Source organism: Tachypleus tridentatus, chromosome 8, assembly GCF_004210375.1.
Source record: "Tachypleus tridentatus isolate NWPU-2018 chromosome 8, ASM421037v1, whole genome shotgun sequence".
Classification (NCBI taxonomy): domain Eukaryota; kingdom Metazoa; phylum Arthropoda; class Merostomata; order Xiphosura; family Limulidae; genus Tachypleus; species Tachypleus tridentatus.
In genome coordinates, this window is record NC_134832.1 from 15,195,676 (window position 1) to 15,218,438 (window position 22,763).

Sequence of the window (22,763 nt, forward strand, 5' to 3'; positions counted from 1 at the left end):
AGTGCATATGGAAATAGGTCAGCTGACACTCTCCACATGTTGAATGAAGCTAATCTTGACGTGTGATATAACGACCATTGGATCTTCTTCAACATGGACATTGGAATGCGATAGTACAGTTTCATTTTATTAATATTATGGTTTACTTTTAACAGTATTATTACTTTCCAAGGTTAAAGCAAATCCTCACATAAATGTACACAGAGAAGAAAAACCTAATTAATTTGCATAATTAGATAGATATTTGAGGATCTCCTTAATTATACTTCACTGTTCTTCATAGGTGCACACATGCACAAAAAATCATTGTCATTTTTGTATTGTTTCTTATAATATTCAAATGTGCCAGAAAAGTTATTCCAATGCCAGTTGAAGCCAAGTGATTAACTTGATGAATCAGTGTAATCAGTTATGTTAAGTGTTGTCATATAAGATAATTGATTAACTGAAATTGCAATTAAATTAATTATTGTCATGAAAATAATTCAACTAATTTAAGATGGTGTTTCTGATTATTACCGTTTTCAAGTCATCAAAATATTGCCATTATGATCTGTTATTATTACTTTTGATTAATTCAAATTTATTGAGCATAATGATTGTTCCCTTGATGTGGTTTCCTGTACGTGATGAGGGGACCTCTCAGGTAAGGTTCTGTTCCTTCAGTTTACCTCCACTGGGAACTGAACATTCACCCACATGTTTGCCATGCGTGGCAACCCATGAAGGGAAGGAGAGGATGCTGGTGGTTGAGGGGTCCAACCCTAACACACCACTTTGGCCTTGAATTTCTGTAGATGGGCGACCTTGGGGTGGCCCCCTTGGGTCAGTCAACTTGTCCTCTCTGGCTCAGGTCAACCATATAACACTGTTGGATGTTCTCAACAGGTGTTGTGGACATTATATCTGATGCTGGTGTTTGGGTATAATGCTCACGAAACCCTGGCGTTGCTGCAGTATCCTTGTTTGACATTGTAGTGCATCCCCTCACAGGTCTCCATGGTGGGTGAGTTCAGTGGGCACCGAAATTTCCCTTTCTTTATTATGGATACTCCAATTAAAAATCTTAATAAAATAGTGAAAAAACAGTCTGTAGGTAAATGACCACGTCTTGAACATTCTGAGCAGCAATCCTCACCATCTGTACCACCTGTTATACCTCATTTTCATATATTGCATTCACTCTCAAACAAACCTTTAGGCCAAATATCTCTCGCTTTCATTCAGAAGGGACTGGAGGGACTTGCTGGCTCTCAAAAGTCAGTAAAGAAGCTTCGATCTGGTGACATATTGGTGGAAACATCCACATCTCAACACAGTGAACAATAGGATATACCTATTGAGGTTGCACCTCATGCTACTTTGAATTCCTCACAAGGACTTATTGTTGAGTGGGATTTGAAGAACATCCTAGAGTCAGAGATTCTCACTAGTTTTTCCACCCAAGGAGTTTCTGCAGTGAGGCATATATCCACTCGCAATGATGGAATTATGGTGCTGACCAATGTCCTCATTCTCATATTTACATCACCACGTCCGCCTGCCAACATCAAGGCAGGTTTTCTTAATTGCAGAGTATGGCCATACATTCCAAACCCTTTCCGATGTTTCCAGTGTCAGTGGTTTGGTCACTTGAAGATATCATATCGTGGTTCATGTGTGCTCGTTGCAGTGGCAAGGACCATGATGCATCAATTGCAATGACTCTCATCCATTCTACTTTTGTTCTTGCCCTAAATGGTTGGAAGGAAAAGAGGTGCAGCATTTCAAAACAATTCATAACATTACCTATTCTGAGGCTCGAAAATTGCTGTTTACCACCTCATCTTGGACATATGCTGCTGCACTTCATTCCACAACTACAGTGGGAGTGAAGACAGATTTCTCTGTGTCTCCAAGTGAATCATTCTCCAAACAAATGAAAAGTCTTTTGACCTCCATGGATAAAAAAGTTGATGAATCAACTTCAACATCAATCTCTGTCCCTTACATACATTCCACCAAACCCCAAGATCCACATCCTTTGGTTCCAGGTACAGGCATTTCCTTGGATGCATCTTCTTCTCCCACCCCAAGATGCAAAACAATCGTTTGTTCATGTCTTCAGTCACTGGAATCCCCTCTTAACAGCAAAGACCTGCCATAGGTCTCGAATAAGAACAGTAAAGAAAAAAGCCAGGGTAGTAAATAGAAGGGTTAACCATCCAATTCGCCTACACGTAAATAAAAAATGCCACCCTAATACAATGGAACTGTCGAGATTTACATTCTCACTTGGATGACATCAAAACACTGATTGTTTCCTATCATCCTTTATGCCTTTCTTTACAGGAAACATTTCTGAAACCTGCTGATACAGTCACCTTTTGGCAGTTTTCTTTGCACAGAAATAACAGGATGTGTGATGGAAGAGTGCATGGGAGGGGTGGCACTGATGGTTGATCAGCATATGCCTACCCTGTCTTTGCCACTCGACACATCCTTGGAGGCTGTGGGCATCCATGTTTCCTTGGGTCATACCATCACTGTTTGTTCCTCTACCTGTCACCTGGTGAGATGTATGATCAATCAGATCTTGATGATCTCATTGAACAGTTGCCATCTCCCTTTCTCATCCTGGGGGGACATTAATAGACATCATTCCCTCTGGGGAAGAACTGATATTGATAGGAGGGGTAGCTCTGTAGAGCGTATGCTCTCTGTAACAACCTTTCTCTTTTCAATACTGGTTCTTCCACTTATTTTCACTCACCTAGTCAGTCCTTTTCCGCTATTGATCTCTCGGTTTGCTCCCCTTCATTATTCTCCCATTTCTCATGGAGAATTAACAATAATCCATGAGGCAATGATCATTTTCCTATAATCTTGAGAGAGACTGGCCATAGTCAATGCCTCCCAACCTGTGTGTTACGGTAGAAGCTGGATCAGGCAAACCGGCCCTTTTTCACTGCTCTCGCAGAACTTGATCCTGCCATCATCTGTTAGCCATCAATAGATGACTATGTGGCAGCAGTAACTGACTATATTGTAGAAGCAGCTGCTCAATGTATTCTTAAAATCTCAACACATTTTTCTACTCTATCCTCATCCATGGTGGAATTCTGCCTGCTACATAGCATGAAAGACTCAAAAATGGACCTGGAATACTTTCCATAGATATCCAATATTCTCTAACCTCATCGCTTTCCAGCGGGTCCATGCACATGCTAAGTGGGTAAAACATCAAAGCCAGAAGGAATCTTGGATTAAGTTCACAACCAGCATATCTTCTGCCACCATTTCCAAAGTTATATGGGAAAAGATTTGAATGATCAGTGGGCAGTATAATTCTGTCCCCATCTTGATCTTGCTCTATGATGGCCTGGAAGTAGCTGATACCCAGAGCATCACTGATACTCTAGGTGAAAGCTTTTGCTGGATATGTATCAGTTTTGCTTCTTCTTCCAACTTCTTAGCCATCAAGACTCGGGTAGAGCAATCATCTCTTTCCTTTCAAACTGATTGTCTCTATGACTATAATTGTCCCTTTACACTGGTGGAACTCAAACTGGCCCTTCATAGGTCTGGCAGTACATTGGTTGGACCTGATGATGTACACTATTAGATGCTGCATCATCTATCTCCTGCTTCTCTTGCTATTTTTCTTATTGTTTTTAACCAGATCTGGCAGAAGAATGTTTTTCCTGATGCCTGGTGCCAGGCTACTGTCCTACCTTTCTCCAAGGCTGGGGAGGATCCCAAGATTCCTTCAAACTACCATCCAATTGCTTTGATGAGCTATCTCTGTAAGACCTCAGAGAGGATGGTTAATGCTCATCATTTGGTTCCTCAAATAAAGCAACCTTCTCCTTCCCTCCCAGTGTGGGTTCCAAAGACAGTGCTCCACCATGGACCACCTGATTCGACTTGAAACATTAATCAGAGAAGCCTTTCTCAAATGACACATCTTGTATCAATATTTTTGATGTTGAGAAGGCTTATGATACAACATTGAAGTATGGCATTTTGCGAGACCAACAAGTATACGGGTTATGTGGCCATTTGCCCATTTTTATTAAAATATTTTTAATGGACAGGAGATTCCAAGTTTGTGTGGTTTCAACACTTTCTCATTCTTTTCTACAGGAACTTGGAGTCCCTCAGGGCTGTGTTCTAAGTGTCACACCTTTCAGTATAAAAATTAATGCCATCGCTGAACAACTCTCTCTCACTGTTGCAAACAGGCTCTATGTCGACGACTTTTACATCTCATGCCAGTCGTCAAACATGAGGTATGTTGAGTGCCAACGAGGTATTCACCCTGATCCTGAGCTCTGTTTCGGTGAAGTTGTACTGCGAATGGTCCCTGAGACAAAATTCTTAGGACTTATCTTTGACCATAAGCTGACCTTTTATACCACACATCAAGCAGCTACAGTTCAAATATATAAGAGTGCTGAACATCCTCCATGTCCTCTCTTCCACCACTTGGGAAGTGGATCGACATTCTGTGCCAAAGATATATCATGTTCTTATTTTATCGAAACTCTGCTATGGATAACTGGCTTATGGCTCTGCCAAACTATCAGCCTTAAAGATGTTAGACCCTATTCATCATCAAGGACTTTGGTTCTGCACTGGGGCTTTCTGCACTTCCACAGTTCAGATTGTATACATAGAGTCTCATGAACCTTCTTTGCACCTCTGGTGTTTGCAACTATATGCTTTGAAACTTCATTCCTTACCAAAGCATCCCACTTGGGATTGTGTTTTCCTTCCTCAGTGGGCCATACTTTTTCAGAATAAATGATCTGCCATTGCTCCTTTTGGCCTTCATATCCAGGGGCAGTTGGATGAATTGGGTCTGTCCTTGATTAGCCCATCCCACCATGGCTTCTTACAGTCCCCAATTGTAACCCATCTTTAAGTCATCTGAGAAAAGTAGACACCTGATTGGAAATACTGTCTGCTATTTGTTGAACATCTTTTGAACTATTATTCCATTCCTATTTATACAGATGGTTCAAAATCAGGTGACTGTGTGGGCTCTATGGTTTGTTGTGGTTTGGTGGTTGCACGCAGAATCCCCTCTACAGCTTCTGTGTTCACTGCTGAAGTGTGTGCCATTTCTCTTGTCCTGGATCACATAGAAGCTAAGCAGTACTCAATCTGCACTATTTATACTGACTCACTTAGTTCTCTACTGGCCCTGGAATCACTTCTCGTTGGTTCACACCCTGTTCTCGTCAATATTCAAAACTGACTGGCCCATTTCTCTTTAAGATCCACTTCTATTCAGTTTTTCTGGTTATGAGGCCACATTGGTATTCAAGGGAACGAGCTCACCAATATCACAGCTAAATCTATCTGCTCTGGCAATGTCACCCCTGTGCCTGTTCCATACAGCTCTGTGCCAACTGGTAGTCGACTTGGAGTGAGTAACGTGAAAACAAGCTTTTCCAAATAAAATCCTATATTGAACTTTGTTCGTCTTGCTTTCTTAAGGATCGGAAAGAGAAAGCTATTCTAACTAGACTATGCATTGGTCACAGTTTTTAACTCATCATTTTCTCTTATCTGGAACTGATGCACCAGTATGTAGTTTGTGTAACACTCAGATCACAATAAGCCACATTTTACTTTCTTGTCATCATTACAACTTTCAACGATGGCACCATTTTGAACATGTTCTGTCCTAAGGTTTGTCCATAACGTTAGACAGTGTTATTGGTGATGGTGACACTGTCCACTTTAGTAATGTTTATAGTTTTTTAAAGGCCATTTAAGTTTTTTTAATTTATACATTACACATTTTTTTAATGTGGTTCCCCTTTTAAAAATCACAGTTCATCTAGTTCAATTTGAAATCAGAAACTGACTGTAACATTAAATAACTTGAAACCAGGACTGGAAAGACCAACTTCAGGTGGCTAATGCTGCTGTTTGAGCTACCCATTAATCATCCTGGTGAGTTATTTTTATAATTTTGCTCCACGTTTTTTTAAAACTTTGTTATTACTTTTTGAAAATGGCCGTAACTTCAAATAATTCAGAACCAGGACTGGAAAGACCAACTTCAGGTGACTGATGGTGGTTTTTGTAGTTACCTGTGTGTCTTCCTGGTGAGTTACAGTAATTACAGTTATGCTACAGAAAGTCCTTTACAACTTGAATTACTGTAGTTTTTCTCTTAACTTTGTAGACTGGATGTAAAGATTGGTTTAATGCTATTTATGTGTTCTTCTTTTTAAACTTTGTTGTGTTTTACCTTAATTTCCTTTTATGAATTTTACTAAATTTACTTTTAACTTTTTACCATATGTTTGGCACAGATAGCCTACCTGCTTTGTGACATAAAACACTAAATCAACCAATCAACCTAATGAATGTCATGACTCCTAAAATATTCAACTAATTGAGATTGGTATTAAAGAATGGATATCAAGTTCTTAAATAAAAAGGGGTCTGGACCTCTTTCCCCCTCCACATGATTCATACTTGTTTATACAACATTCAAGACATTAAAGAATACAGTTATTCATTTCTGGAAATAGAGTGGATGAGGGAAGTGTCTAGACTCCTTGGACCCTTCTGTAAGAACTCTACCTGCTCATACAACATTACAGTTACCAGTCAAACATTAGTAACATAACATATGGTAAATTTACATTCTACATAACACTTAATTAGCCAGAAGATTTACAGTTTGTATTTCTAACCAGTTGTTTTCCTTCTAGTCACCAAGTAAAAACTGACTAGCAGAAAGCCTTGGTAGTCATTCAGTAACAAAGACAAGGCGAGCAAGTTTAGTGGTAATATGAATTAAATCACAAGATAACTCACCCCTAAGTATATAGCTTTATATTTAACAACAAACAAATGTAATAACAATATTTTAATTACTTGAATAGCTGGAATAATTAAAAGCAATAAATAATTAGAAATTAATTTTGATTAGTTTATAACTTTCATTAAAATCAATTTAATCATAGTTTTAATTAATTAGTTGTTGGAATCAAAAATGGTTATAATTGGAACTTCTGATTTTTATGGGTGGATTATGTTTATGTCAGCTGCTTTAATAGTAATTTTGATAGATTGATTATTGATATAATCAGAAACGGTAATACTGAAAACATCAATTTCAATTAGTTAAAGATTTTTCATGACATTAATTGATGAACCATAATTTTGATTAATTATTTCATTTATGAGATGCTAATTGATGTAAAGGCTGCCTATAGGTAATTTATTAATTCCCTGAACTCTAGTTGCTAGTTAGAAAAACAAGACCAGAATTGTAAAGATGGGTAAAATAAAAGTGAGTTAATATTTTAATAAGATGAGCATATAGTTTTGTACTTGTGTAAGTTAAGACTAAATTTACTTTTCTTAATATATTACTTAAGGTGGAGAAGAGATAATGAATGTGAAGACACTATAGCAATAATACCAAGAAACTTAACTGAAAATGAACATTGCCAGGCACGATACAGCATGTAAAGATTTTTTAAATTTCATCTAATTGCAATAATTGTAGTAATAAATTTTAACTTTTAAAAGTTATTGAAGAGCTATGTCACTAAATCAAAGTAAGACTGGAGTTTCTTATTAAATATTTTAATACAGCTATTCCAATTTTTTTTAAAAAATCAAACAGACCAAGTTATATCAAGAAGGAATCATCACTTTCATTCTTTGCATAGGTGATTTAAGAAAAATGAATTTTACAAAGAGCTATCTGATTACTAACAAACTTGTACAGGAAAAATATATTTTATTATTTATTGAGATAAAGTAAATATTATATATGGTGTTAAAGTTAAAAAAGTAGTAGCTTTCAATGCATAGTACAATTTAAGTGATTATGAATTATATATAAAATTGATCATTATCTTGAACAATAATAATGATTCATAATAGGGATCACCCATTTGTTTTTTATTATTTAATATTGTTCTACCAGCCTACAATAAAAATGTTCTGAGTATTGTAATAAAACCTAGGCAGTATTACTAAATTCATCATTTTGCATTGCATTTTTAAATTTTGTTTGACTATTTTGGAAATAACAGTGGCTGACACCCAATTGTTTTAATGTAGTTTATGGTTTATACAAAGCCTCATAATCTGTTACATCATTGTGTATATAGCTATGTGCAGGCTGGGGGTGCAGTTGTCAAACCTTTCTTTCTTCCTCTCCCACTACAGCTATACTTGATTGCCAGGGTTTCATCATTTACCCCTCTAAGCTTTGGTCTGATTTTTCTTGTTTGCTCCAGTATTTCATACCCCACTTAATAGCTCTTAGCAATATTTGTCTTGTGACATTTCCACCTGTGTCAATGCATCCTCTATTGTGATAATGTATATAAGCATCTCATTCAGATAGTTTGTCACTTTTCCTTACCAAAGCTTTCACTAATTGGTTTCTCTGTGTTAAAATCATTAGGGGATGCTTTGAATGTTCTACATATTAGCTAGTTGATTTTCATTTTTAAAATTTTTGAAATGAGCACCCAAGAAATCCTTTCAGTGATCTTTTTACCACAAAGGGATAATAAAAATTGATTCACTGGTATCCCCATTTTCTTTATTTAGGATCATTCTTTGACCTCAAAGGGATGTTGGATTGGATTCCTCTGCTGCCACCTTATCTATTTAGGAATGGGGTGTATATCTCAACAGTCGGGAATTTCAGAGTCTACGTGTGGATGATGAGGTTTTGCTACATAGTGTTTTAAGCCTTCTTCTTCAAAAGTCAGTGCATCATGGTCTGGGCTTATTAAGGTGTAAATTGCCATGCTACACCCCAACAATTCCACAGTGGTATCTTACATTTCCTGTCAAGGGGCACTTGATCCAGGGCTCCTCATTCTTAAACTTTGGATTTCCTTTCTTGGGACAACTGAAGCACTGATGATTGGTGGGTTGGCCATTCTTTGAACATAAAACTACTGGCAGTGTGATCTCCAGTACTTCATTCATTGGCTTTGGCTTTGGATGTATTCTATCAGGACAGGAAAGGAATACAACTCTAGGCCTTCCTTCCAATGCATATGTTACTCAGAATACTAAAAATGATTTGATATAACCTATTGTCAGATCCTATTGATGGCACTGGATTGATAGCTACTTCTTGGTTTTTGCTTGTATGATACTTTCAGTAATGCCCATATCTTCCATTTTTTGACCATCTTTGCAATGCAGCCATGATTTGACATGGAACACTCAGTTATACAGAAGTTCAACTTTCAGGTATGGAGTTTATACAGTCTTGTACACAGTGTTAGTCTTGTACACAGTCTAAATTTACCATGAATCTCTCTCAGTCTTTGCTTATTCCCAAGATGGATGTTTGTCAATGAAAGTAGCACACACATTGCTATAGTGTATTGAGAAGAAGTTAAACCCATTTTGCTAAGAAGTGCCAACCATAACTTGTTTTTTGACCTGGCTTTTTGGTTTGGGTTTTGCATCTTCCACAATTTCCCTGTTTCAAGCAGTCTTACTGATTACTGTTTGATACTTGAGAGAAATATTCTTTGAGTCCTCAGTACTCTCCAGCTTCCTTAAATTGCTTTGGGTTCTTTGTCCCAGATTATTATTCTAGTTCCCTAACTGGTATATTAAGGTTGCATTACCTGCCCTTTCTCAACAGCTTTTGTTACCTTAGCCTTATGTGCTAGTTATCATCTTTTCCTGAAGGTTTATTTTTCTTAGCTGCTGACCTAAAGACATCACCAGTAGAATTGGTTTGTGGTGACTGTGCATAAGATGCTTTATCATTTTACATGTGTCCTCAGACCAGTTCCTTGTTCCTTAAGACACCTTCAGACAGGGAAGGGGATAAACCATTTTCATCAGTTCATCTGATCACTATTCTTTACTTTTGTGACCAATCAAAGTTTGATCATTTGTTGTGCTCAGTGAGGGTCTCAAGGTTTTGTTTCCCATGTTAATACCTGTATAGATCCAAGGCAGTGACAGTTTATTCATTGGGATCATTCAGTTTCATAGGATTTATTGCCAGTTACATTCATAAGGTAGGTACAAAATTTGTTCATATTGTTTCTTCTCAGCTTTCTATGCAGGTGAGGAGTTTTCTGCAAGTCATGTCTCATCAAATTTGTCACTTTTATGTCCTTAGTGGTCTGGTTGAATTGCCTGCTGGAAGATATTGTGGTTCACCCCTAATACTTTTATCTCGCATTTTTTGGATGATCGGACATTATCTTCATCTGAGGGCTTTCACCTACCCCCTATATCTAGCTTAACCACTTCTGTTAGAATATAGAGAAGGATGAGTAATTTTTTGTTACTTTTCAGGGTCTCTTACCTTGTTTTCACAGGATCCCACTTTGTTACAAGTGTCATCCAGGTAGATGTGCTTTTATCAAACCAATTCTACACTAGCAACCACTAATTTAGTATTATATAGGTTGCAAAGGCTCTGTAGAAAGGAGGTATTCCATAAAACCATCTAGATGCTGACTGGGCTGTGCTGGCCTAGTGCTCATAGACTATCATGAGTAAAGCATAAAGGAACCCTGCATATCTCTGCTGATCATTTGAGTGAATAAACTTGGTTACTTCAAAAATTTAGGGAACTTGGTTCACATATTCCATTTTGTTTCCAGAGCACTATTCCTCAGGGCTCCCCAGCACACATTAACTCACTAAATTTTACTACTTCTGGTTTCTTGTCACTGAGGAGGTGGCAGAGGTTATTCCTACAGATTGTTCAAGTGAATGTCTTCCACTTTTAGAGAAGAGGTGAGGTAGGAGAGTCACCAGCCTACCTGGGAACCTGCTCATGATATCAGTTCGAAGTTGACACTCGGCTATCCGATTTGTGTAGCATGCCCTTTATTTTTTATCAGTATTGGTTTTGTACATTATTCATGCAAGAAGGTCCATTGTCTCCTTGTAATTCAAAACACAGAGCAGTCCTATCCTGGTTGAATTCAGTTTATTCCACATCCTCATAATTCTCAAGCAAGTGGAATTTACCTTACTCGGTTGGTAAGTAAAGGTGAATGTTGATAATTTCAGACTGGATGAATTCTGTTTCCTCAGGTTGTGTAAGATGTACCATATCCCATCATTCAGAGCCTGGAGTGTTGCCTTTTGGACTTTTTCAGGTTGAGAAGATGGTTTGTTCACTTCAGTGTTGCTTATCTTCTTGTGATTTCAGTGGCTCAGAATGCATCACTATATGGCTAACAATTGGGATCCACTCATAAATATGTGTATATATATATTGCAGTCCAATTACACTAGCCACTAACATGGGATACTGGGACTATAACCTTATAATTCCAACCCCAAGCAGTGAAATCTCGGCTACCTCATTGATGTGACCAATAGTATCATAAATCATGTAAAATTTCACCCACACTACATGAATTCAGTTTAAAATGATGAACTCATGTTCTGTATATAGTGTGGTTTTTTTCCACTAAGGTGCCAATCTTCTATTGACACACCCATGATCTATGCAGATGCCTTCTGTATGGTTAATACCCTCACTAGCTGTTATACTTTATCAGTATGGTATTCTAGCTGTAGTATGAGAAGAGATATGATTTGAAACTTGATATTTTTAAATTTAAAATATACTTCCAATAATACTGTTCTCACACTCTCTTGTTCTTCCTCCCCATTAAAAACCAATATTAGAAAGTGTGGATTGAGTCAGTCTTGATAAAGACATTATGTGAATGAGGTGTTTATATACAATAACAGGATAGAGGATTCACTGACATAGGTGGAGAATATAACAAGACAAATATCACCAGAGGCAGTTTAGTGGAGATATAAAAGACTGGAACAAGTGAGAAAACATCAGACCAATGGGCAAAGGAAGAAACTCTAAGAGTTGAGTGATAACTGAAGTGTGAGAAAATGTATTACTGGAAATACATTTTTGATTAAAGAAAATGTTAATATTTTTATTGCAGGCATGACACATGTATCATAGTGATTGTTAACTTACTGTTTCAACTGTGTTGATATTATGTATTATTTGTTTCTGTATATGGTTCCTGCTCTTTCTGACATGATGCTGCTGACAAAATAACATTTTTGTTAACCACTTCATGATCAATTTCAGCCATGTTACACAAATGTTTAAAACATTATACAAATGTCTAGGCTGTCTCCCTCAACAGAAATCTTTGAGCTGTAGTTTAAAAGATAGTACCAAGTTCAGTTTTGAGCATTGGATCAGCAGTTGCTGTGATGGCTGATGATAAGTGTTGAATTATAGCCAACACTGCATCGAGGATTTTATAGATACTACAGATAGAGTACTTGAAGCTGATTATAAGAAGTGGCAAGAATTGTGCAAGTAGGAGGTGGCAAAAGTGAGGCAGAAATTTTGTTGCTATATATTTTATTTAGAAAATATTTAGTTTCAGATAAAGTATGCAGCAGCAACAGCCTACCAGAGTTTAGGGTTGCCACAGTGGACAAGGGTTGTAGAAGTGTTATGACCCAAAGTGTGTCAGAAATGGAAGGAAGAAAGGTATACTAATATAATCATTTCATAATTACTAATAATATATTTTTCACTTTGCAGCATGGTTAGAGTGTTACTCTAAAAGGAAATCTGGTAAAATGTCTTACTGTGACTATTGGAAAAAACGACTCAGAAGAGGAAAGGGGAAATATAACAGCTATAAGAAATAGTAAAAATGCTTATTTCTATACATATGCTGTTATATTTACACTAAATATATATGTATGTATCTATTCAACTTGAAAATACATTTGGCTATCTGTATGTATCTATTCAACTTGAAAATACATTTGGCTATCTATGTATATGGCTTTACAAATTAAAAAAAAATATAAAGCCTGTATGTGTAAACAGATATGCTAAGAACATATATAAATCTTATACAGTTACAAAATTCAGTCCATGTATCATTGGAGTATAGTTTAATAGTTCCTTCAATCCAGCATTTACAGACTCCCCATAAAGATACAGGATATAAATATAGTAGCTATATATATTTAACAAGCATATACATAATGTGGTATGTTGACACAATGTATCATAGTGATGATACATACACTACCTCTGCCAGTGATAACATAGTATTGGTATCAGGAACAACAAGCACCTAACTTGCATGAAACCAATTCAACTGAAGGTTGTCACTGTTTCTTGAGAGAGCATCATATGCCAACTACATATGTCATTAAACAGATTATACAGATACTCTTTATATTATTAGACAGACTTATGTCCATAAAGAACATAATAAAAACTAAAGCAACAAGATTATTGAATATTGTTCATTTAAAAGGGGAGACAGGAAAATTTCAAAAAGTTACAGAAACAAGATAGGTCATTTATGGTGAAAATATAACTACAAAAAAACATGAACAAGCTTAAGGTTTGAAACATAATGTCAACACTATGACTCATGTCTAAAAGCTTTAATGGTCAAAATAGGGTTTGTAGCTTGAAAAATAATAACACTTTTTTTTAACTTTCTTTGCAGTGGTATTTTTACTTTAAACTACCTATTTAATATAAATATAAATGGAATCTTATAAACGTGGTACATTACTTCATGTTAATGCCTTTTTAAAAGTTTAACTGTAGGTTTCATAGAGAATTGTTATTACAAACCTTTTTTTTGAGTTGTTGAAAAAGATTTATTACAAAATAATTTTATGAAATAATGTAAGTTTCCATAACTGACAGTAGATGGCAATAGTATTTATATTATCATACATATTGTTTTTATGAGAAAGAAATAGAACAATATAATTGCTATAAGATCCACTTTTTGTTGAAATTCTACTAATAAATAATAAAACTACTAAAGAATAAATGTAGTGTTACTAGTTTGAATAACAGTTCATACATAAAGTTGCTTCTGGATGTAATAATTGTAGAAGCATCGGAATCGAGTTTCAGTTTCAAAGCATGAATGCTTCAAGCTCTTACTTTTTATCAGTAGAACAGAAAGTGGCAGAGTTTAATAAATAACATAATTACTTTAGACTGGCATTTAGTTACCTTTTTTTAGTAGCATTTTACTTTTAATTACAGAATATAATGGCCTCAAAATGCACATAATTATTAGTTTTATTTAGGTTTGATAAACAGTTTGTTTTATGGTTTGTTTGGAATTACCAAAGGGTCATATCTCTAAGAATCATCTAGTTTCCAGTACCATATATTTCAAGCTTTAATTAATATCATATAACATAAGACACAATGGCAGAGTAAGTAGTATCACTGGAGTTGTGTCGTATCTGATGACAGTTTCTTTGATGTATATGTAATATCATCAGGCTTTGTCAAAATTTCAGTAAAATAGTTTCTTCAGACTGTAAGGATTAGCATCAAGAGTTAATTTCAGGTTTTATAGCACTTCTTCAAGCTTTATTTTGGTTTAACATAGTTATAGACAGATTTCACCAGTTATATCCAGGTTTTATTAGCAACTTTTTGAAGTTGCTAGTAAAGTCACATCCAACTTTCATTAACATAGTTTTTTTAAAGCTGCAAGTAGTAATTTAGTAATTTCATTTAGTTATAAATTAGAGTCATTATTGTTTTGTTCAGGTTTCAGTTACTCTGCTCTGGATGATGTCACACATTTTTTGTTTATTAGTATATTGTTTTGTATTTAAGAGAAATACATTTGAAAATGTTTAGTAAAGTGTAGCAAAAGTTTTATATATAAATGCTTCTTCAACAGTATCCTTTGAACTTTACAAAAAAATGTAATAGTGAATGCTGATAATATTAGTATCCTGTGGACATAAACCTGTCTGTTGTAACTCCTGTTCATATATTTAAAAATTACAATCAGTGTTTAAAGAAATGCTGTTTGCAACCTTTCTAAAAACTAATAATCTATTAATTATTTTTTTTGTGCATATACATGTTTCTATCATATTTATTATGACGAGGTGAATTTTGTAATTATATATTGAGATTTTACAGTTGCATACTTATAGTATTAAATAATATTTTCATTCATCATAAAGGTCAGGTTTTGGGAATATTGTCTTCAGACAGTGCTAAACTACAGGTAGTGCAAGATGGCATCCCCACCATTTGTAATTTATCAGCTAACACAGGTAGGCCTACATTGGTGTTGAAAGCTCATACAAAGCAAGTTTTAAAAGGGTATTCTTCAAGATTTTCGTTATTCTGTTATATAGTACATGCATTTGTTTGTGAGGTTTATCTATGTTAAAGAATTTAACTGCTACATAACTAGAACAATACAATGTACAACAATTTTTTACAATACATTTAGCTGACTTAACTTTTCTAAAACTTCTGTGTAGAATAGTTTTTTAGCTTCTAAGTATTAGATTAAAAATAGTGTAAAGTATGATAAATGTCTTATATTGATATTCATTTATTAACGAGTTTTGTACTGCAGCTCATTGAGCTCATGTAACTTAGTAAACAAAAATATGTTATTTTGTGACCTACTCAATGAGTGGGCTGATTTACATTAACTGAATATTTTCAGCTGTTCTTAAAATCATTATAATTACCCATGAACAGCTTGTTTTTTTAAAGACTTCTTATGTAAGTTTTTTTTGCTTATTTGAGAGGAAAAATTAGATTAATGTGTTTAATCCAAAGTCAAAGAGTGTGTACACATATGTGAGAGTTTTAAGAAATGTATGTTGTATTATAAGAGACAAAAATATTTACAGTTATGTCATTTTGAACTGTGAGAGTGTTGCACTTTTTACTTATTTTATTCTGCTGTTTTTGTATTTGCTATTCAGTCATGTGTGAGCCTGAACAAGATGAAAAAACTAACTTAAAGAAAACAAAGCACCATCTTCGTCTCCAACGAAACCGAACTAGAGGAAAATCAATGCTTCAAAAGGTAGTGCAAAGGAAACTGGATGTTGGTGGGCATGCTGTCATTTTACCTAAAGTTATATCCAGCCAGACAGTACCCCCTGAATGCAGTTCATTAGCAGTTCATCAGACCAAAGTGCGAAGATGTCAAAAGTCATCAAAGAAATCAGTTAATGTGGCAGGTAGAGAAAATCAATCACAACAAGTAAATGTAGAAGTCCACCCAGTAGAAGTTGCTAGCACAAAAGTAGATAAGAAATTATCTAGAAACATTGCAGACTCTGAAATGCAAAATAAAAATGGAACAATCACAAACAAATCAGAAACCCTTCTGCCTAGGCTCTCATGCAACCAAACTTCTCAAGCTCTAGTAAATTCTTGGCAACGTAAAGAAAACTTTTCATCTAAGAAAAAGAACTCTCACACTCCCCAAAATTTAGTGCTTAGTCATCAGAAGAAACATAGTCCTCAGCTAAGAACTCTTATCAATTCTGCACGTGTTTTGGTGGGTGGTCAGCCAAATAGACAGAGACATGTTCGAGTTTTGGATTTTGGGCCAGAAGAAAGTAAGTGTGAATCTGAAGATGTGACCCATGAAATATCCATTCATTGTAAACATAAATATAAAAAATCTCCTAGTCGAAGGACTTCAAGAAAATCAAAACTTGTTAATCATTTTGAATCTCCTTCAGAAGTAAGCCCAAAGATCACAAAAGAGTCAGTCCAACAACAACAGATAACTAATAGTAATTCACATACTGCATCAGAAATTCAGCTAGTGAATAACTTAAACCATGTTTTAACAATTCCTTCACTTGAAGAAGAAAGTGACAAGTTTACCAAAATCATTGAAAGTCCAAAGATTAAATCTAGAAGTAAACTCACTGATGTAGTTACCAGCAGTTCTACAAATGACAATCAAGGAAAGAACCAATTAGAAAATGTTCAAAGGGATAGCAGACCTGTCAGTAGTAATCATTTTGATGAAAGAAACATTCAATCAAGAAATGTAGTATGTAATACAAAGTTAAAGAATGAATTAATAGTTGATGCTGATACCCAGGAAGTATGTCACAGTGTAGAAGTACAGAATGGCTTGACAAGTGATGTTAAAATACAAGATGTGCTTGATGATACTGAAATACAAAATAAGTTGGTAAACATTGCTGATACTCAGGAGGTATGTGATAGTGTAGAAGTACAGAATAGCTTTACATGTGATGCTAAAATACAAGATTTGCCTAATGATTCTAAAATACAAAATAAATTAGTATACAGTGCCAATACCCAGGAAGTATGTCACAATGTAGAAGAGCAGAATAGCTTGACAAGTGATGTTAAAATACAAGATGTGTTTCATGATGCTGAAATACAAAATAAATTGGTAAACAATGCTGATACCCAGGAGGTAAGTCGTAGTGTTCAAGTTCAGAGTACCTTGACAGATGATGCTAGAACACAAGATGTGTCACATGATATTGAGCTACAGAACAAAGTAATAGACAATGCTGACACCCAGCAAGTATGTCCTAGTATTCAAGTACAGAGTAGCTTGACATATAATGTTAAAACACAGGGTGTATCACCTGGTATTAAGATACATAATGGATTGATAGACAACGTTGACACCCAACAGGTATGTTGTAGTGTTCAAGTACAGAGTAACTTAACAGGTGAGGTTAAAATTAAAACAAAAAATGTGTCTCATGATATCGAGCTACCAAATGAATTGAAAACTGATATAAAATCAAACAATCATCATCTTATTGCTGATACTGAACAACAGATTAAATCTTTTACTATCAAAGCTGTAAATAGCAATGAACAGTTAAAAGATTCATTGATAGGTATTCAGACTGAAAGTAAAATCATAGAGAATGATTTAGAAAAGAAAGAACCTGTTTGCTTATCATTGTCAATTAACCCAAAACCGGTTGTGCAAAATTTAAATAATTCAACTGCAAAATGTGAAGAACTGAATGATAATGAAATTGCAGAAACTCTTGTATCTCTTGCAACCCAAATCCCTCAGGCACTTAAAATGAGGACAACTGTGAGTAATATGAGCGATAGTCAGATTGAAATGTCTTCCAAATTCTCAAATGTCACATCAGTCTCTGATGAAACTAGTGGCCAAGACAGCTCCAGAGACTTCTCTTCTTGTGAAGATTTCCAGAGGAAGAAAAGAAAATTAGGGATTCTGAAAAGGTGGGAATTTGATTTGCACTCTTATATTTAGTTACCATTTTACAAATAGACATAAAAAAGAATAAAGTATGAATTTTCCTGTTTCAACAAGATTATTTATTTTATTATTATTTAATACTTAATCAATGATGTATGTTTTATTCATAAGTGTTCAATAAGTTAGTTCATTTTATCAAATTATAAGAATATTTTAGTCTTTGCTTACCTTTGATTTTGAAATATCTAAAACAGTAGTCAAGTACTTGTTTTATTGACACAGATTTAAAGTATTACAAAAGAACTTCAACATTTGGTGGAATGTTAAAATTATCATTTGATTTAAAGTTGAATTATTAAGTTAAGAAAGGATTGGTTGTAGATTTATTTACAGTAATAACTGAATCACTTAGTATTTTCTGTAATGAAATTTAGATACTTTTTGTGCATTATTAATATTAAGTAATATGAAGTTCTCATGAGTAGTGTACTGTTGTTTCATACTATTTTATTGTTTTAAAGCTTTTGTTATTGTTGTTAACTGGGTAAATATGGAATTATATATGTTAAGAATGAATATAACTGTATCCTTTTCTTTACTGAATTCATAATTCTTTTAAAATACTTGTTTTTTTGATACAGTGTTGTGTACATTTTTAACAAGATGTTTTCCTTTTTGTGGTTATGTTTTAGAGTTTATGTTGTCTCATATATACAAATATAGGTTTTTATGTTATTTTTTCAGGGGAAAGTAAGAAAGAAGAGAAGAGTGAAGGTATTATATATGTTATGTATTATAGCATAATTATAATAAATTTTTTCGAACAATAAGCCAGTTTTTGTCTCTTAAAAACTTTGTTACATGTAGAAATAGTAAGTTAGAGTAATGTGATATTCTATAGTTACTGGGTTCATTAATCAATTACATTCAATAAATTGGTTATTTTCATGAGATGGATAAAAAAATTGAGTTTGATATCTTCAGTGGACAGAGCACAGATGTTGAAGCAATTGAAATAATCAAAGATAATAATTAGAAAGCTAATTTGGATTAGTTGGTTATATTTGTCTGTCATGATTAATATATGAATCTGAACAAACTTGAATTAATTAAAAATCATTATAGCAATATTTCATTTATTGGATAATTGGAATAATCAGAATTGGTAATAACTAGAAACAGTAATTTGTAGGACATTAATCAGTTTAGTTGTAACTTTGATGATTGGATAGTCTGAATAATTGAAAACTGATTTTTATTAGCTAGTTATTTTCTTAAAATTAATAGCTTTAATCTTTATTGCAATCACTGGATAACTGAATAATGAAAGACAGTAAATGTTAAAGACACTAGCTGATTATTTTTTGTGACATTAATTAATCACTTAATTTAGTTGTCTATTCATTTTACCTATTACTAAAATTTTTGTGATTGTTTCTCATTAAGAAATTCATAGTAATGAAATCCAATAGGCTGTATCTTTCCCTATGAGTCCTCGAAAGATATAATTGTTAAGTTCATGGCAAAACTTCTAGAAACATTAATGTAGTATGACATATAACTTAGGCCTAATAACAAAATGTTGTACAATAATTGCTTTCATGTATATGCAAAGTATATCTTATGTTAAATATTCAAATAATGTAGTTACATTTTTAAATATGAAAAACTGTCAATTTTCTGACATCAGTCAGTGAGTAAAATCTTTTTTTTTTGTATCTTATTGTGAATATGTTATTCAACTTTCATTTTATAAATGCTTTTTGTTTCTTTAGGAGAAACTACTGAAGGAAATGGATGTTGAGCAGATTCTTGCAAAGTTACATGGAAATTAAACTGTTCTGTTTAATAAAAGTTAACATAATTGTGGTTCATTAGACATCAATTTTTCAAAAGAAATTAAATGTTTTTTTAGCTCAAGTTAGAACATTATAGTTTCCAATATAATAATTGTAAATAAGTATGTAATAGGAATGTAATTTTACCTTGATAAAATGTTCATTGAAAAATCAGCATGTAAAACTTAAGAAAATTGAGTATTTGTTTTAAAGCTGAGGAGCACTTGATGATATTACTATATTTGAATTACTGGTTAAACAGCAGTGTTATGTTTGTAGTACTGGATGTGTTTTATGTCAGTTTTTATCTTTTTTGTTTTAACATAATTCTATTTTATTTTCTTCAGTATGCTTTTCATTGAAGATTACAAGATATTTTATTAGTTGGAGTGATAGCATGTTTTGAATGTTATTGAAAAACTGCTTAATTAGTATATGTACTGATGTAATGTCCTACATATTAGGTTTACATTTAACTTAGCTTGTAACATTCTTGTGGCTCAAGAACTATGATTTTTGTTACATTTTAATTTTATAATGACTATGCATTTAGACAGTAAAACTGTTTTTTAAATTTTAACTTTGTCATGTTGCTATGATTATTCTTCCTACATGGGTTATTTTAAATTAGATTTTTTTAAAGAATTTATGCTTTGGTCCACCATTTTTATTGCTATAGACAATGAAATTCAAAATATTATCTTTGAGATTTATTTTTGAACAAGTACTATTTTATTGTACAAAAGTAATTGAAAAGTGTAACACACTGGCACAAAAATTATGACATTGGGTAAATTGGTTTCTAAATAAATCTTTCAAGACTTAACTTTTGAAGTGACCATGAGAAATTCTTAACCCTTAAGAACAATATTAGTCAATCTATATATGAAATGTTTATTGTAAATAGTTCTTTGCTTGCTTATTCACATCAGTATGGAAGAGAAGTTTATGATTAGGATTAGGTTAGGTATGTCAATATTAAATAATATATAGCTAGGTACAACTTCATTTTTTCTTTGTCAGATAAAGTGTGAATTATTGTCTTATTGTAGTAAATAAGTATTAAAAACATAAAATTGTTTAACATATTTAAGTTCTCATATTGAAGACTGAAGATGTACTGAAATATTGATTTGTTTTTTTAAGTATTCAACTGACTATAGAAATTCATGCATTGACTGGTATGAAATCTGAAACCAAAATTAGATCCTATACTAAAAGGTTGTAATTATTCTCAATATATGTAGAATGTTGAAAGTTGAAGGATATTGTTTCCTACTTTCTCAGTGGTTCCATGGCAATGACAGTGGTAAGTTTATGGTGTTTTACAGTGCTAAAATCTGGGTATAATTCACTGTGATAAACAGAGCACACTTAGCCCATTGTGTGGCTCTGTGCTAAGACAACAGCAATTTTTTCATTACTTTCATGTTTTTGCCATTTTTTTTGTGTGAAGACAGTAACTGTTTTATAATTAAATGTTTTTCTGCTGATTAACTTCAATACATACTGGCTTTTAAATACTTCTAGAATGGTCAGATAATTTGAATGTCATATATAGATATATATAATTTGTTATTTTAACTCAAACAAGCTAAAACAAAAACAAATGAAATAAACAATGCTGCACTAACTGAAGAGATCCCAAGGTACAAGTTGATGCAACCTTTTTTGTTTAATTTCTTTTTGTTTCAGCTTGTTTTTGAGTTAACAAATTATATAATTAGTTAGAAGTTTGGATTTGCTCTTTCTCATTCAGTTCTTCCTTATGATTTTACTTATTTTACTATTTAATGTAATTATTTTCACTAAAATTATGTATATATATATTTTTTTGGTTAGCTGAATAGTAAAGTTTTTAGAATAGTTTGAGACAGTTTCATATCACTGAAGCTGTGTTGCATTATTTTACAGACATATTCTAGTTAGACTTAAGGAAAAAGTTATAGCAGCATTTAGTCAGGTTTCTTTCAAAATATTCAGTTGAGTGAAAATGATTTGGATATCTGATACTGTTTTGTTTTTGCTTTTTGGCAAATAAAAATAATAAAACAGTTTGAACAAAAGAAATGCACGTCACTGAAACTTGGTAATATGTGTGCTTAAAAAGTAGTTATAAACTAAAACAGTTGATCAAAGTGTTTCTGTAGAAGTTTAGGAGTGTGTACTGAATTTCAAATCCCTAATGAATTAGTGCAACAGTTCTGACTCTAAGCAGTCATGTTTGTAGAATATGAAGACAAAATTTTGTTTGATCTTTGTAATGTGTTTACCAAAATTACAGTTTTTAAACCTTGTTTTTTAGTGCCACAAAACAGGTATTTGTCATTGGAGTGGCTGTGTTTTTGTAAAAATGTTAATTATTTAACTTTTGATAATTTTGTTTAGTTCTTTGTACATTGCTTTTTTCAGGTTGAATTCTCTTGAGTTGTATTTATAGAAAGAGTTCAGTTATTGTGTCATATTATCACATGTATTTCATTCCGTGTTTGAAATGTTACCTTGTAAACATAACTTGTACTAGAGAAATAATTTTTCTTTGCTATATATTGAATAAAAAATGGAATATATGTTTATTTTGACATATTGAGATTTTTATACAATTTCTTTAATTAAAAGGTTCAAAGTATTTTTGTGAAGGTATAATAAATTTGGTAGTGTTTGACAATATTTAAAATTGGCAAACTGATGAACATACATTTATGATATTTCAGGCATATAAACAAGCCCATTACATTATAGATTTTGTCAGTCGTTATAAAGAACAGTTTTATGATCACGTAGGACAAAACCGATAATCTAAGCATTCCCATGTCTCCATTCACTTTGGCACACTAGTTTGTGGGTATCTTCCAGTTTGTATATCGTTTTGTATCTTCTAGCCACTCCTAGGCAACTGGAT

At 33.4% G+C, this 22,763-nt stretch overlaps 1 protein-coding gene across 2 annotated transcripts in view; it reads left to right on the forward strand.

Annotated features, from left to right (window-relative positions):
- LOC143258572 (uncharacterized) overlaps positions 1 to 22,445 on the forward strand; it is an 81,058-nt gene extending 58,613 nt beyond the window's left edge. For both annotated transcript variants that reach the window (XM_076517737.1, XM_076517736.1), the window contains 4 exons: positions 14,998 to 15,090; positions 15,760 to 18,046; positions 18,768 to 18,797; positions 19,799 to 22,445. In XM_076517737.1, coding sequence (XP_076373852.1) covers positions 14,998 to 15,090; positions 15,760 to 18,046; positions 18,768 to 18,777 — 2,390 coding nt within the window. In that variant the 3' untranslated portion in view covers positions 18,778 to 18,797; positions 19,799 to 22,445. The remainder of the gene's footprint in view (positions 1 to 14,997; positions 15,091 to 15,759; positions 18,047 to 18,767; positions 18,798 to 19,798) is intronic.
- Positions 22,446 to 22,763: the final 318 nt, after the last annotated feature.